At 40.6% G+C, this 17,193-nt stretch overlaps 2 protein-coding genes across 2 annotated transcripts in view; both read left to right on the plus strand.

Moving 5' to 3' along the window:
• Positions 1-23: 23 nt before the first annotated feature.
• dbf4 (DBF4 zinc finger) lies at positions 24-7,833 on the plus strand. Its single transcript, XM_040116730.1, has 13 exons — positions 24-263; positions 420-541; positions 1,523-1,692; positions 2,500-2,703; positions 2,884-2,934; positions 3,023-3,092; positions 3,237-3,313; positions 3,422-3,467; positions 3,627-3,672; positions 3,769-3,894; positions 4,461-4,575; positions 5,184-5,299; positions 5,452-7,833. The coding sequence occupies exons 2-13, from the start codon at positions 496-498 to the stop codon at positions 6,266-6,268; spliced, it is 1,884 nt and encodes a 627-aa protein (XP_039972664.1). The 5' UTR covers positions 24-263; positions 420-495; the 3' UTR covers positions 6,269-7,833.
• A 1,038-nt stretch (positions 7,834-8,871) lies between these two features.
• The window catches only part of adam22 (ADAM metallopeptidase domain 22), a 63,762-nt gene continuing 55,440 nt past the window's right edge, over positions 8,872-17,193 (plus strand). Inside the window, exons 1-3 of the mRNA XM_040117393.1 lie at positions 8,872-9,019; positions 9,720-9,880; positions 13,045-13,121. Coding sequence (XP_039973327.1) covers positions 8,872-9,019; positions 9,720-9,880; positions 13,045-13,121 — 386 coding nt within the window. The remainder of the gene's footprint in view (positions 9,020-9,719; positions 9,881-13,044; positions 13,122-17,193) is intronic.

The raw sequence follows: 17,193 nt of genomic DNA on the forward strand, positions 1-17,193 counted from the left end.
GGCCGGAAAGTGTCAAACATGGCAACGCAGGCTTCCTCCACCATTGGATTTAAAGCGGGAAAGGGACTATTTGCGATCTAAAAAGTTTACTGCAGCTGCCTAAAGAATTGTAAAACACTTTGCCAATGGATAGTCTGTGGTAACAAACATGCCAACACAGCTCTGGAGACGTTTATTAACTCTATCTTACGGAGTAATGTAACGTAATCAAAGCAGCTAACCGACAAAAGCTGTTGGTCCGATGAGGAACCGACACTGTGAATGTACGTTACGTCGGTGTTTTAACTGTTACCGTCAGTTAAATTAAACAGCGAACTAACGTCGCATTTTTCCACTTCGTAATACTGAGACGCTTGTTTTCGTTTCACAATTTGTGTTCTTTGTAAATAACTCTTTCTTTGTTTACACACACGGGACAGCAAGGGCTCCCTGAGGCATGTTGACTCAAGATAGACGGGCAAGAAAAACTTTTTTTTCTCTGTGAAAGAGAACAAAATGAAGCCAAAACGCATCCAGAGGCATAGAGGACCCAACTGGCAAGGTAAAGTTATTATTTATTACCTTATTATAGTAATATTTTTTATTACCAAGGCTTGTTTTCATTGTTTATTGTTAAATTTGAAACGAAGGGTCAAACTCGTTGACGGTTATTACCATCACTGACAAATACAATGATTGATTTTTAGGATTTGTCGGTTATAAATCTGCTCGACAAAATCTACAAACAATGTCACTTTTATTCAGGATATGAGTCCAACCTGTCTTTACCTAAAGACTGCCTTTAATTGAAACCAAGCCATGTCAAGTAAACTTCAGTTATATAGACCAAAATCACAGATTCAGAGGGCTGTAGGAAATCCTCCATCCCCCAAACCTTAATTTTGAATAAGGAAAAAGCTGAGATTAGAACTTTTTAACAAGAAAAAAACAAAAACAAAGGAGGGATCACTCTTCAAGGAAGGACATACATGCAATAGATGATGTGGTACAGGCATAGCAGTTGTAGAGTTGTAACTCTACAACTGCTGAGAAAAAGAATTATAACAGGAGGTAAATAAAGTACATAACAAATACTTTTAAGTAAATAGCAAGTATAATAAGTTAAAGAGTTTTAGGCAAAATTCAAAAATGCTCAGGGTGAGGATAAACTATACATGCATACAACACTCAAAGCTGCCATTCACACAGAGTGAGAAGAGACATGAGATGCTAAAAGAGGATGGAGCACTTCACTAAGTTATTAAAGTTGCTTAGTTTGACCAGCAGCTAAAAATCATACTTAGTTTATAATGATTATAAAACAAGTTGGTCTTTGTATGTATATTTGTATGTGTAACCATTAAAAGTTTGATATTTGACCAAATAATTGACTGATCAATCTGTTAATAAAATGAATGGATTCCTTTGCTGTTGATTAGGTAACTGAGTAATGTCTACTATTCACACATTCAGATGAGATTAATTGAGATTGACTAATCAACTCCCTCTGTTTTTTTTCGTGACTTTAATGATTGTCTTTTAGGAAAGGGCATCAACAGTGGTGACAAGACAGCACTGAGCCAAGCTAAGCCTACATCGCGTGTGCCCTCTTTTGCTCAAGTCAAACCTTTTGCCGGGAAAGTTTTTTACCTGGACTTGCCATCAAACAGAACAGCAGAAACGCTGGAGAGTGACATCAAGGAACTGGGAGGGGTGAGACAAATACACATTTGGTTCCTTTTTTGACTGCTGCAAAGCTTCAAATTGCCATAATTTCTCCTGTGTCAACTAGACCTATCCATGATTAGAGAAGTTAATAAGAGTTATTCAAAACACATAATGTCATACTTTCTGTTCACAATATCCCTCGCAGCCCTGAGGACTTCTTCAAGTTTCATCTCCATTCAGCTTTCTCCTCTGCATTTGATATAGATTGACTCTTTTTTTGTCAGCCTTGTATTATCCTAGACTGTCACAAATTAGCCCTTCAACTATGAGGAATCTTCATCTTCATTATGATTCTATTTAAGATCATTACAATGAGAGACAATGGATGGGTTTTGTTTGAAATTTTTCAAAATTAGTGCAAATGCTATGCCTTTGTTTTGGTGCTGATACTAAGATAAGGTTTTTCTATATAAACTAAAAAACAAGCACCAACAAAAGTAACAGTAACAAACAAAACAAGACAAACTATTCAAATGTTGAATGTTGGGTAAATATAGCCAAGAACTTTCCCTGGCTGAAATAGGTTAAAATTTGCAAAATTTTGATTTAAATTAGATAATATCTGACTTAAATAAAGAAACAAGATTACGAATCTGACTCAGACTTTCAATGTCAGCTTTCGGTACTTGATAGTTTTAGATACACTGTGCTGAGGACACGTTTCGGTTAGTACCAAAATTGTGTTTATGTTTGATACCCCGCCCTCTGTGACGTGCAGTTGTTACTCTGGAAGAGACTGTTATAAAGCATTTCCACAAACCTTATCCTGTTTATCTCTTGTCTGTCACTCAGACTGTTGAGAAGTTCTTCAGTAAGGAAATTAAGTATCTGGTGTCCAACAAGAGGGAGGCCAGATTTGTCCAGTGCCTCAGGCAGGACTCTCCTGTCCCCAGCCCGGACTCTGGACAGAGTTCACCTTACCCTCGCTCAAACCGGCACCAGCCTGGCAGCCATGGGGACAACATCAAAAGCAGGTCTCAGGGTCAAACAGACACAGTGAGTTCACTTGCATTATTGTAAAATCTATTGCATGTCTGTCATTGTTTCATATGCTTCACCTCAAGATAAAGCAAGATACGATTTTACGTTCTATCTCACGTCCTACCAGCATTCTACCCTTTTAGATCTCTTTTTTTTTATCAATAAAAATTTAAATTTTCTGTTTTTGATTTGCAGGTTGTCACAAGTCGAGGGAAGTCTTTGGTGGAGAGAGTGGTGAAAGAGCAGGTTTGTTAAGTCAACACTCATGAGTTAACAACGGAACTTTAATTACATCTTTTCTCTTCTGTGCTAATAGACACTTGTTTGTTTTTAGGAGAGGGTACAAATGAACAAGATTCTGTCAAATGCTCTGGAGTGGGGTGTGAAAATCCTCTACATAGATGGTATGTTGTAGAGGTTATATCAGTTTTTGTTACATTACAGCAACCATTTAAACTATTTGAATTTGTGCTGTGCATGAAATGGTAGCTAATTTTGCTTTGACTTACTGTAGTTTTATATATTTTATTTTTTTATGGCAATTGCAGATGTAATAGCATATGTACAGAAGAGAAAAAAGATTGTCAGCAGCCAGTGTCCTGCGAGCGCTGCTGTCAAAACAAGCGTAAGTTTATAGGTTTAAAATCTTAGATGCATTCTTTGTAGAAAAAAATTGAATCATTTTTGGGATTATTGTCTTAAACATGAATGGTTTTTCTGTCATTCTTTATAGGTCAAAGCTGAGTCAACAGCAAAGCAAGGCTTTCAGAAATGCAAAGGTAATTGTCTTATCTAAGACTAAACATGTTTCTGAACTGATGTAGTTATTACCCAGTTATTTATTTTTTTATTTTTAGCTTCAAATGTGGTCTGTTATTCTTGATGCTCTGTAAATACAAGCTCATACTGAAATGGACTACATATGCTGTTTTTTCCAGGTGGGCGAATCAGTAAACCCTTCGTCAAGGTTGAGGATTCAAGCAGGTAAAAGGCAGCAGATTAAAATAAACTGACATCCACCTACTGTCTTTAACTCATTTACATCTGTGGACCATAAAATGTTTCTTTTCCCTTCCTTAGACACTACCGTCCAATCTACCTCACAATGCCAAACATGCCTGAGTTCAACCTAAAGGCTGTTCCCCCTTGTAGTCCTTTCTGTATTGAGGACAAGGATTCTCCTGGGAACAAACAACAGGGACACAGGTTCGCTGTTTTCTTCTCTTCACTGCTTTTAACTCATTTAAAATTTGGATAGTACAGTATGTCATGCATTCACAAGGACCACATCTTTTTAAAAACTATCTTTGTTCTTATCTTCTTATTTTAACAAGTTGAACCCAAATATTCCCCTTACATTTTCTTCTAAGGAGCTTTAAACATTAGTAACTTAGTAACATATTTCATTTTGCGCCCAGTTTATTTTGTATTTTGCAGTGATTTTTTTTTTTTGTGACTACGTATATCTCTTTGAAAGTTGTGCTGTTTGTTGATGTCTGTCTCTTAATATTTAATTATGCTGTATGGCGAAGCCAAAGACAAACTTCCACGTATTAAAATTACTAACCGACTGACTGACTAACTAAGTAACATACCAACTACTAAAACACTGTTTTATACAAATTTTCCCTTATTCAGGATGATGTTTTTGCTAACTTTTGAAACTTTGGAAACTTGAGTAGAATTTAAAGTTCTGTAGGTCTGAAAAGTGCTTGTCTGCACTATTTGACTCTTATCTTATTGGTCCAACCCCTGGGCTTCTTGGGGAACAGAGGTGCAAAAGCCTCAGCCAGTGAGGAGAGAGCTCAGGGCCGGAAGAAGAACAGAGATAAGAAACGAGGCGGGTACTGCGAGTGCTGTATGATCAAATATGAAAACCTCACAATGGTAAGACCTCACGTTTCTAAATACAATACCATGACTATAGTAGAGTAATTTATGGTAAAAGCATTTTTACAACCATACACATTTCAGATTTCTGTCATTGTAAACAATAAAACTATAGGGCTTACTGTTGCGTATTAGCACTTTTTATAAAATACTAGACAGGAAGCTTTTTAATGTAAAACTGCTGTAATATGGATCCAGCACAATTAGCAATTATAAACAGTAAAGGTTTACGTAATGTTTTAAATGAATGAGTGGTAAACTGGGCCAAACAAATCAATATTGCACAAAAAAACTTTACACGAAAAAAGGAACTAAGCTTGTTTAACAGTAGTATCTATTTCTTGACACAACAAGCTGAACCTGATGGTTGAGAAACAGTGTTCATTCTGAATGTTGTCTGATTCAGTCTAACCTCATTATGGCTCTGTTAGGCTCTTAAGTAATCTGCATTTATTCTGTGTGCAGAAGCTTACACATATGGCAAAGGTTTACACAAGATGTTTTTTGTATTTAGGTGCTTCTGCATTAGAGGAAATTGTGTGCTCGGTAGCCTCCACTGGACAGCTGTAATTACCAATAATTTAACTCAGTAATTTTTTGTTCAGCATCTACAGAGTGAACGTCACAAGGCTTTCTCCAAGAGTGATGAGTACTTGGTGGTGGACAGACAGGTTTCAACGCTGCACTGCAACCTTATCCACATCAAAACTAAAATTAAAAGGTAATGTTTCCCTTTAAGACTTTCATCAACATTATGTGTTCACAAGAAAAAAAAAAATATATAAGCTCTCCTCATTTCGTTTTTGACTTATCCAGACCTTTATCTATTTATTCCATTATAGTTAACGCAGTTTTTCTTTTGATTCCCATTAGACCAAAGTGCAGTATCTCCTCTGTTCTGGTTGCTCCTGGACCATGTGGGAAAACTGAGCTAAGACACAAGGGAGATCTCGATACCACAGAGACTATTAAAGAGAAGCAGCTCCAGACTGTTGATGTGGAATCTAATTCAGGACACGCTTTAAAAATCAGATCAGTTCCTGGATCTGCTCCTCTGATTCACAGAGAGGGAGACAGGAGGAACTGTTACACTTACTCGGACAGATCCAAGCACAAATCTCTTGCACGTAAACGGCCGTGCAGACAAAATTCCTTCGCTTCTTGCACTCAAAAAGCTGAGCAGGCTCAAATTCCTAAGCCCAAGACAGAGTCAGCCCCCTCTAGAGGTGAATGTTTTATCTCTTTTCCCTCCCGAGTTACTCAGGTTGCCTCGGTGGACCAAATATCTCACACAGAAATGAATAGCTCAGCCTCGCTCATACATAATATTACTGGACAGAGTGATTCCTCAAAAAGCCTCAATGTCGTGACAAATTACAAAAAGGAGTCTGATACCAACAAGGAGTCGTTACTGTTTGAAGCTGTTCAGGATGGAACCACATTGTTGGACAAAATGACTGGAAACAACCTTGCAGAAAATAAAGACGGAAAGCTTCCTCCACAAAGCTTCTCTCCGGGAGGGAAAATACGGAGAAGGATCAGAGTTTATAAACGCAAAAGACGAAAAGTAGACACACGCACTGAACATGTAAAGCCAAGCGATGTTCCTGACAACTCCATGCTGAATCTTTGGGAGCTTTTCCAGTCAAGTGATGACATGGACATAGACTTTCATGGATTTGAGGACTAAGAAAGAACAAATTAACTCAAGGGATTAACTGGACTTTCCAATAGTAGAACCGTACCACTGTGTGTGTCATGGACTAGTAAACCAAAAGATTGTTCTTGTTTTCAGGAACATACGTTTGATCATACGGAATGATCTACAGGGGCTTATTTTGTTTCAGGGGCTAAAAATGCTTTTTTTTCCCCCTTACTTTGTTTAATATTAGATGAAAGGCAGCTGATGATGTGCTACAACATTTTGTTTACAGCATAGTATAAGAAATAAAATTTAAAAGGTAAAATGTCACATGTCAACATTATAATTATCTTTACAGTGACTATAAAATGTACGACTTTTATCATTTTGCATATAGCTTGTGCTGCAAAAATGTGTAAATTACATTTATTTGACATTTATATTCTAAATGCAACACACAGAATTATCAAAATGGACTGTAAATGGAAGAAACCTATGCAAACTATGATATTACCATGACTGTAAGGTTTGTCTTAATTTTGAATTGCAGCTCTTTTAGTACAATCCCCATCTGAGTTGTCTCAAAGCTTAAAAATATTTCTGTAACTAATATCGAAATCTCCTTTGTGATGGGTGTGAATTTTATAAGGGACATCAATAATATATTACCAGGATTCAGATGGCTGCTCTACTTTGTGAGATAAATATGTTGAAATCACACTTGAAATCATTCCTAGCATGTTATCTTTCTCATAATTCGGTTTTAGACAAAAGATTTGTGAATACATTATTTTCCCAAAAATGCTGCAATTTATATCAGAAATGGGAACAAATGCACACCAAGTTCAATCTCTAAACTTGTACATACAGCAGTTTATGCATAGTTAAATGGAAAATTTTCTTTACACCTTCACCTCACACCATGAAGTGGAGTAAAATGCCACCAATAGAGGCCGCTTCTTTTACACATTGCTCTGCCAAATAAAGCACCCATCACACAGTTTTAACGGAACCTTATGGAAGACAGAGAGCATCTTAAACCAGAAATGACCAAACAAACTTGTTTTTGAACAAAAGTGTAAAATGTCAGGGTTTGATACCTTTTATTGCCACTAGAAAATCTAGGAAATATTAGTGAGTAAATTTTTTTTTTTCTAATGTCTATTTTCATAGTTTAAAGTCTCTGCATGCATGCAGAGTAAATATTGAATGTTGTGCATTTACAAGCGTGTCAGATGGAAAACAAAGTCTTCACTGGTAACATTTTATACAGTAATGTAGAGAAAAAACACTTGAATCTGCCCAGACATGGGGAACTGATTGTATTTATATTATAAAATACATATACTTGTTGTGTATGTATTTTAATGTGAATGACCTGTAGGTGGACATTATATGTGACATTTTAGGATTCTTTTTAAGTGCACTTTTCATGACATGTCCTAATGTGCTTTTTTTGATGCATTAGTTCAGCTTCCCCTTTTTCCCTGCATTTAGTACATTAGCATAGTGCCCTTGTTCTCCCTCACTGCTCTCAAATGAATGCACTGGGTCAAATGAGAGTTTCTGTGCCAATGGCATTAAGAAAAAAAGGCATGAGCAACAATGTGTTCTGAGGTACAAGCACAGCATTACTGCAAATAAAGGCAATGCTGAATGCAGACATTATCGTCATTTTTGCAGCTCTCACACTGATTATAAACTTCTCACATTGCTTTATGATTATAGTCCAAAAAAAACATACCTTCCTTATACTTTTGACATGTACCATTCCTTAAAACTAAGCATGCACACAGTAAATATTCATCCATTATCTATATCCGCTTATCTTTTGCAGGGTTGCAGGGGCTGGAGCCTATACATATATAACACACATAGACAACCATTCACTTAGTAATGATTTAGAGTCTCCAGTCCTTTCTCGTCTTTAAACTGGTGAGAGAAACCATGCAGATGCAGGGAGAACACGCAAACTTAACTCACAACGTGAATGTCCCCTGCGCGTACAGTGGCTGTCGCTAAGCCATTATACACATTAACTGGCTCTAAAATCTTCAGACTTCATGTAACATTATCCCAGATTTGTGTTGAACTCTCGCCCCACAGCCATCAGCTCCTCGAGTGAACAATTATTATGTCTGGGAAAAAAAAATCCCTCCCATCAGCTCACTAGCCCTGGAGGATTTGCTGGGGGACGCTGGGGCAATCCACACTAGGTGAAAACACTGGTTTTACAACGAGATAAATGCTGCTGTAAAACCAGCGACACTGATGCTGCCATGTGTCAGCTGTTTCAAGTGGCCAAAGGAACAAATTGTACCAGGGGGAAAACATGAATGAGAAGCCCTTATATGTTGACCAACATCTCAGCCAGTTATTTGGCATGTCATGATTTTTCAAAAACATGTTCCTGTTTTGGCAAAATAGTGGAAAATGTCACAGGACTTAAAAGATACATTTTGTGTTGCAATCGTGGGGGGAAAGAAATGAAAATAAAAAAAATTATAATAAAACACAAACAAAACCACCACAGACACAGTTCCAAGCATGGTCATCGCATCTCATTTCCCCGTTATTACAACTTGGCTTCTGGATCTTTGGCAGATGATGGAGTGAGTCATGATGATAATAACAGGCAGAATCGGGCAGGAATGGCGCTCCTGCAGAAATTGAATATGGAGGGGTGTGGAGGACGGGGGCTTCTGATATCATCCCGGTCGATCCAGTCGGCGAAAGGCCGGGCACGCAGCTTTCCTCCATCCTGTCTCCGCTCATATCTAGGCATAAGCCGTTTCTGCAGTGAGCCGTTGGATATTGATGTGTTTTAAGGAGGTGTCCCCAGTCCCCCCCCCCAAGCCTCTCTCCCCCTCCCTCTCTCTCTCTCTCTCTCTCTCCTCCCTGCCTCCTCCGTGCCGCCGATCCGCGGGGTCTCGGTGCACTCAGACGCGTTCCGCGTACAGACTCGCAAGTACCCCGATGGCCCCCCACCAAAGGGACTGCGCTAACCAGACGACCAGCCCCGGCTCCAAACTCTCCTAGCGAAGGCAGGACCCCGAGAGCCTGCTCCTGGAATACCGCATTGTTTCATAAATACCGACCAGAGCGAGAAAGGTGATGATGCTGACGATGAGCCCTCGATGGTGGATTTCCCTTTTGTGCATCTGCGGACTGATGCACGTCTGTCACCAGAGCAGCCCCGAAGCCCCAAACGGTAACTGAGACTATTTGGGATATTACATAAACCGTTATCGCGTATCAAAGCGTTAAATCTTCATTAATAGGCCCGTGTTTGTTATCTTTTTGTCACCGTAGCCTCGGTTACTCCTCGACCCACATGTAAAATACGTACGTAGCTTATAGCTGCTTCGTGGTACCAAAGGAAAAGGGAGAAATGGACATTTCGGATGGCGGTGTTTGTGATGAATGTGTCTCCGTCCCCTCTGATTTCCCCACGGAGGGACGGGCTGGTAATGCAATCGGTGTTTTCCCCTCTGTGCAGGAGACGCCTCGCCGAGCTTGAAGGCTCTTCGTGATGCGGGCAGGTCTGTCGGGCAGCAGGACACGGTGCCTCTCCGCCTGCTCTACAGCAGGCACAGCCACGGCCAGGTCGCTCAGGAGGAGCTCAGCACCAGGGCTAAAGCCGGCCCCGGCTCCGCACAGGTACGCGGCGTTTTCGCCGGCGTCGGGGGTTTGGCGAGAGGGGCGTCTGCACGGGGGGCTGCGAGACGCCTTCGGGAGACATTTCCTCCGTTTGCACCTCGCTCCTGTTTGCATGGATTCGTCTCCTCCTCTGGCCCTGTCCTCGCAGGGGGAAATAAATAGCTATTTAGTAGCAAAAACAACCAAAGCTTGAAACATCTGGGCAGAGACAGATCACAGTAATAGACCGTCTGCAGGTGCTATATGGTTCATCGCTGCCTTCATGAGCAACGAGCCGGCCACTATTAGCCATCAACTGATAAAACATGTTCACCTGGGTAACAGGACCTCAGTTCCTTACTTTGTCCACACTGCACGTTCAAGAGCTCATCCGCTACAGTCATCGTGCCAACCGGACTAATCCGTATTTTAGCGAAAACCCGCATCTTGTCTGTCCCGCCGCGTTGCTGTCCCAGCGGCCGTCTCACCCACCGGCTCACACCTCATGTCCCGTTCAGCAGCGTTTCCCCCTTTATTCGTGAATGAAGGTGACAAGCGGCTAGCTGTCAGAGCTCGGACGATGTGTCTGTGTGGCAGATTTTTAGCTGGTCACAGATGTATTGGTATTGGTGTGTACGTTGGTCGATAGGTATCCAGAAGTTGCGCCAGAGTAACGGTAAAAAATCGACTATATTTCAGGAAGTTTAGAAACGGTGTTGCCATTACATGGCCTGACCACCAGGGGGCACTGACAAGTTTGTTTTTCAACTGAAAAAAATATTTGGTACATATGGTCGCAATTCTTTAATAACCAAATCTGAGGCATCCTCATCAAAAACTCGTATTTGTCATGTGTGGATGTTTGAAATATGTTTTGGCTGATATATCGTCATCGGATTCTTTTAGCTCTCAAATACCAATATCAGTATTGGCCTCAAAAATCCAGTATCTTTCGGACTCTACTAGCTGAATATATGAATTTTTATTCCGATAATCTGCAGGAAATGTATTCCGAGGAAGGACTGATCCCCACAATAATTAATAAATTTAAATTAGATTTAAAAAACGGAGAGCCTTTTGGCCTCGTCTATAATAACCGATACAGTGCAGTAATAATTATAATCACTGCAACTGTGTTCACTGACTCAGTTCAGTGAAGCAGCATTTCTGCTGGGTTCATTTCAAGGGATGAGTCAATTAGCATTGTGCAAACCTGTCATGCGTTTTTAATTTGTGCGGCTTAGGTTTGTGTAGGCTAGCCTATTCAGGGCTCGGAGAGTGGAGAGGGCTACAGATGGTAGCAGGCAGGGAGGTGTTAACCCTTTGTCTCTCTCACACCTCAGACAGAGCTGCAGCCCTATGGGTAAACAAACTAACAGGAACCATCTGCCATCAGATATAATTTTAAAATTTTCCCTGCAAAGCTGATACTAATCTCATCACAGGTTTGTCACATAACACAGGTTTTCTGTGGGATGGATTTTAAAGCCAGGAGACTAATTTCTGCAGAGCCCGTTAACAGGCTTTTATTTTCTGCAAAGGTTCTTAAGATTTGATCAAACAATATCATATCATGCCCGAATCCTTATATTTTCATGAGTCATTCCTTCTCTGGAGTCAGTTAAGATAAGTATATAATTCCTGAGTTTACAGCCCTGTATTTTGTTAACTCATGGTTATAGAAATAATTCATCACTCACACATAGGCAATCAGTCATAGTCTCAAAGTTTAAATGAAGCCATAAAATATACATTACAAGTGAGGAATAAATCCAGGGGAGGAAGAGACGGGCGATGGCATCTTTGATTTGTGTTCTGAGTCTCTTACTCTCCAGAGAGTTAACACTTGTGATGTCACTTGCACAAGGTTTGATCAGTTATTGGCTGTTTTTAGATCAATAGCCTAAAAACAATTCTGTCAAATAGTTCTGAAAATGTGTGACACACAGGAGGTTATTTATAGGCTTCTGTTGCATTGCCTATTTTCAGTCTCAGACACAAAAACCACTGAATGAGCAGTGGGGAGTTAAGCAAAGTGCTCCTGTTGTTTTGGTAGAAAAACAAACACTTCAAGTGGAATCAGTCTGAGCATGTGTGTGTTGGTCTGTATGTCTTTGCCTTCCTGCCTTTCTCTCTCTGTGCGTGCAGTGCACTGATAGCACCTACAGTCAGTCATACTTTGACAGTCATGAGTGGAAAGTCAGGCCTGCTATAACTCAGAAATCAATGAAAGAATAGTCGGTGGTGGTCTCAGAATATTGGCCCAGCTCATTCAAGATGGGATGTGCTTTCATTAAACACTATTACTGGTACCTCCTCCCATCATGGATCCAATCTGCCAGATTAGATTTCATCACAATTGTGCCATGGAAAGAGGTTGCCCTTTGTATGTGCTCACATAAACACACACACACACACGTGCACACACACACACACACACACACACACACACACACACACACACACACACACACACACTTACCCGCTCATATTGACCATTGACCACGCACAGACACTCTGACAAACAATAGATTCTGTGGTCACTGGGGACCTCATGGGCTAAATTCGTCCTATGATGAGCACCGGGGCACCTCCTCAAACGGAAACAAAATATGCACACGCACACACACCCCTCCTCCCCTCGCTGTCATGCTGCGGCTGGTCTGTAATGAAGGTAGCCCGTGGGCTGAACCTGGGGGAGGGTGATCTGTGTTTTAGCTTCGCTCTGGGACTCCCCTGGACCTGCGCAGGAATGATTGTGGGGACTTCTCATTGAACCAAGGATGTGTCATGAAGCCTGTACCATATGTGCCCAGTGCTGAGGATGAATCAGACCCTCCTCAAGCCATATCAATCACACATAGTACATGCAGTCAGAGAAGAAAGACTGTGAATTTCTGTTTGTGTACATATATACCATTGCTGCCGATAATCTATATTTCTGATTTGTAGAAAGAGTACAGTGAGATCCTGTGCAGAAATTCAAATTCAGACGACCAAGACAGAGCTTGATGGCTTAATGAAAACAGTCTTATTCTTACTGGTGATTGGTGCTGGAAAAGACAATTTAGTCATCCATCAATGTAGATGAGAATTGATCTGTGCATATGGTAATGAACTGAAGCATGAATATGAAGTGTCTGACTTTAGTTATAGTAAATAACCTGTCTTCTCTACCTTTTTAGGTGAACCATATGGCCCAAGCAAGCTTTCAAGTTGATGCTTTTGGTAGAGAATTCATCTTGGATGTGGAACTGAATCAGTGAGTATTACATTAAATCTGTCCGTCTGGCTGGTTGGTTATCTGTTTGGCTAGCTAGCTGTGTGACTATCTGGTTATCTGTCTGTCTGGCTATATGTCTATCTCGATTGCTAGGTGTCTGTCTGTCTGGTTACCTAACAAGCTGTCTGTGGGGTTGATGTCTTCACAGCAGTTGTGTTAGTAGCTTTACTTCTCCTCTTGCTTATTAACCCTTTTAATATACTATGGCTTAGCTGACAAACACCATATTGTTTTATGTGAGTGAAGATGGCTTAATTTTTTTCCCCCAAAAATGTTGTGAAATGACTTTAGCGTTCACTTGCTTGTTGAAATGATCCTGGCATGGAGTCATACTTGGGCCTGAACAACACTTTTGCATAGAAGTTCACATTGTGTACTTGTTTAGTGTAAATCCCCAAGCACATATTTAGCATTAAATTAGTGCTGACTCCATTATTTTAACTAAGGTTGGTTACTGTGGCACTGCCAGACAGAAGTCATATTTTGCTGCTCTCTCTGCACTCTGAGGGCATAAATAATATCTAGTGTTAGTGTGTGCTGAAGTGTGCCATCGTATGCATAAATGTACAGTATGTGTACTGTATCTATGTTGGTATATGTGTGTGTTTGTATGTTTGCAGCAGGTCAGTTCTTGTTGGCGTGTGTGTGTGTGTGTGTGTGTGTGTGTGTGTGTGTGTGTGTGTGTGTGTGTGTGTGTGTGTGTGTGTGTGTGTGTGTGTGATTTAGAGGTTCCATCATAATAGGAAGAGATTTATGGTAAAGGCTGGAGCACTGCTCTGTCAGACACTAATATTGATCACAGCACTGCTGATGGAAAGCGAGTGTCTCTCGCTCCTTATTTTCTCTCTCCCTCTTACTCTGTCTCTCTAGCTTGTTCCCTCCACCTCATATTCTTCTTTAGAATCACCCTTTTTGGCATCTTCCACTGTCAACCTTTTTCCTTTTCTCCTGTTTCGTTTCTGTTTCTCTTTGTCACTGTTTGAGACCATGGGATGTTAGTCCCATTTTGCCCAAAAGACAGAAAGCTTGTGAACTTGGCACACACATACAGTCATGCTACCTGCTTGTCACAGAGGAAGTCACTCCCTTACGGGGTGAAATGTTACAAATTTGGAATTTCCAGATATAGAGGATGTGTTTCCGTAAAGTCTGCAGCTCATTGCGTGAGGCATTCGCCAATCATATATATATATAACTGCATGCAGACAGCTGCACACGCACATACCTGTATGCACAAGCTGTCACACATGCGCACACAGACTTGGTTTGATGCAAAGTCATTATTCATCTGTGTGACATAGTCTGCTTACTGCACTGTGTTCTATAATTTCTTAACTGGATGTGTTGGAGAAAGGCCATCAGCATATGAGAAGAAAGGAAAACGCTAATTTGAAATCCTGTTTTTAGCTTACCAGAGAGTGAGTTGGCCTCCATCGAGACAGTTCTGGGCAACAGTTTCATATGTGTGGCTCTGAATGTGAATGAGAGACTGAGATCGGTGCAATAGAGCATTGTACTGTGTGACTTTTATCTGTCTTCCCTAAAAATCTGTTTGTAGGGCTGATCAGTCAGCAATACAAAGAAAAATTAATATGAAACTATTTTGTTAATCAATGATAATTTTTCAAATTGTCTATTGTTAGCAGCTCAGTTATGAGGATTTGCTGCTTTTATTTGTCTTGTTTGATAGTAAACTGAATATTTTTAGGTTTTGGATTGTTGGTCAGGGGAAATTAACAAATTGGTGATATCAACTTGAGCTTTAAGAAATTGTGATTGGCTTTTTTTAAATTTAATTAATTTTTTAAATTTCCAACATTTTGTAGCCTAAACACTTAGTTCTGAAACAATTAGTTGATTAATTGATCAAGAGAAATTGCCAACCAGTTATGTCATTATAAAGCAAAAAGGCCAAAAAATTGCCAGTTTCAGCCTCTCAGATGTGAGGATTTGCTGCTTTTCTTTGTTTTACGTCAATATAGAGAGAGATGGGAAACAAGGGGAATGACATGCAACAAAGGTCCCTCAGCTGGGGCATTGCAGTTGTGCTGTCGTATGTGCCTTAACCACTAGGCTACAAGGGCGCCACAGCTATTTCGCTATTTTCTTGCATTTATTACACAAAATGATTAACCCATTCATCGAAGAATAATCATCAGATTAATCGATTAATCGACCATTGATTGAAAATACTCATTAATTGGAGCCCTACCTATGTGTGTGGTTATTGGTATTGTTTAAGTTGTGGGGACATTTTATTTTGGCTTACACCTAGCAACTCTACATGGGACTATATTCCTGCCTTCGTCCCAGCCCCAGATTTCCTTCCCTCATTTGGGGCAGATCTCCAGTTTATATTTGTGTCTGAATGAGTACACTCCAGATTCCTCATCCTGCTGCCCTCCTCTCTCCTCCTTACCATCCTTACCCACACTCATCTGTGAACCGATTCCCCGCTTGACAGCCACACCAATTTTGTTTACAGATAGCTTTCATGCCAGACAGAATAAAGCCAGTTGATGTATGTGTGGGTGCAGGAGTAGGAGGTATTTTAGCTGAATGGGCCAACATTGTTTTTTGGCTCCCAGTAACAAAACCTAGTTCTCTCATTTTGATCAATGAGTGACTCTGCTGCTGTGCATGTTTGTGTGTTTAATTGTTGCCACCAGCAAAGTAGAAAGGTGTGTTTTTCAGCTTTAGCTGTCGGCTGTGTCTCTAATATCGTCATAATTATTATCATCTTTTTGAGCAGTCTTTCAGAGTCTTTGCCTCAAGTTAATGTTTGGCCATAGACTGTGAATAATAGGAGTGTAGGCAGCTGGTTACAAAGTCTTATGCCTTGTGAATTCAAAGCACATGTGTTTTTTTTGACATGTCTGTTGTTCTATGTAATTTTTTAGCCAAGTGCCCTTACTCTCAGATGCAAAAATTTTACTTGGTTTGTGTTGTCCCCACAAATTTTTACCCATGCTAGCTACTCGGCTCCACAGACGGCAATGTCGGTCTGACAATTGGGCCACCACTTTGGTCGAGGAAGAACTATCTCAACAACTATTGGGTGGATTGCCATGAAATTTGATACAGACATTCATGTTCCCCCAGAGGATGAATTGGACTAACTTTGATCCCCCTACCCTTCATCTAGTGCCATCAATAGGTGAAATCTTTAAATGTCTAACACTTTGGTTTATGACCAAATACATGCAAAAATAATGACATTCCTATCAGCCTCAGCTTTACTTTGTGTGTGCTAATTAGCAAATGCTAGCAAGCTAACACACTAAACTAGCATGACATTGTGACCTTTTTTGTATCTTCTCCTACCTTTAGACCAACCATCTATCCTCCCATCCTGAGTATCCTGTTCAGGGTCATGGAGGCTGTCTTTCCCAGCATACACAGTGCAAGTGGCAGGCTATAACCTTGAGGGTTTGCTATTCTATCAAAGATCTAACACACTTTGTTTGGATAAGAAACTGGCCAAAATTAGTGTGTATGGTGAGAATAATTAACTATATTAATGTGTGTGCTGTAGTCGTTAGCTCTTTCATCAGTAACAAGCCATGTTGACACAAACCAACCCATCTGAAGTGTGACAGTCCATAGAGAGGAAGTAAGGAGGGGGTTGGTGGGTCATGGGGTCTTTATTCCCCTTCGCTGTCTTTGTCTTCCTCTTACTCCTCCATCTCAGCGGCTGCCTACAATTTACCATTCATGGGATGGGAGTGAGCTGAAAATGTGAACTGGGTTGGGGGTTGCCTGTTTTTTTAATCATTCTCAACCCCAACGCATATACACACGCACTCTCTCTCTCTCTCACACAGACACACACATATATACACACTTCCCAATCCTTGATTGCCCCCTCCCTCCACACCCACTCTCCATTCAGCCCTACCCCTACTACTCCTTTACCCCACCCCTCCCACCTGCTTTCGCTGAATAATAGATGGTGCTGTAAGATTAAAGAGGAGTGTGCCCATTCAGTGTGTGCGTGTGCGTGCGCATGTATGTGTGCGCGTGCACGCACGTATGTTTGTGTGTGTAATGG

The sequence above is a fragment of the Xiphias gladius genome, chromosome 22 (assembly GCF_016859285.1).
Source record: "Xiphias gladius isolate SHS-SW01 ecotype Sanya breed wild chromosome 22, ASM1685928v1, whole genome shotgun sequence".
NCBI lineage: Eukaryota > Metazoa > Chordata > Actinopteri > Istiophoriformes > Xiphiidae > Xiphias > Xiphias gladius.

Coding starts and splice junctions, on each gene's coding strand:
- dbf4 (XM_040116730.1), top strand. CDS start 496: ATGAAGCCAAAACGCATCCAGAGGCATAGAGGACCCAACTGGCAAG. Junction 2,935..3,022: donor AGAGAGTGGTGAAAGAGCAG/GTTTGTTAAGTC, acceptor GTTTGTTTTTAG/GAGAGGGTACAAATGAACAA. Junction 3,093..3,236: donor GAAAATCCTCTACATAGATG/GTATGTTGTAGA, acceptor TGGCAATTGCAG/ATGTAATAGCATATGTACAG.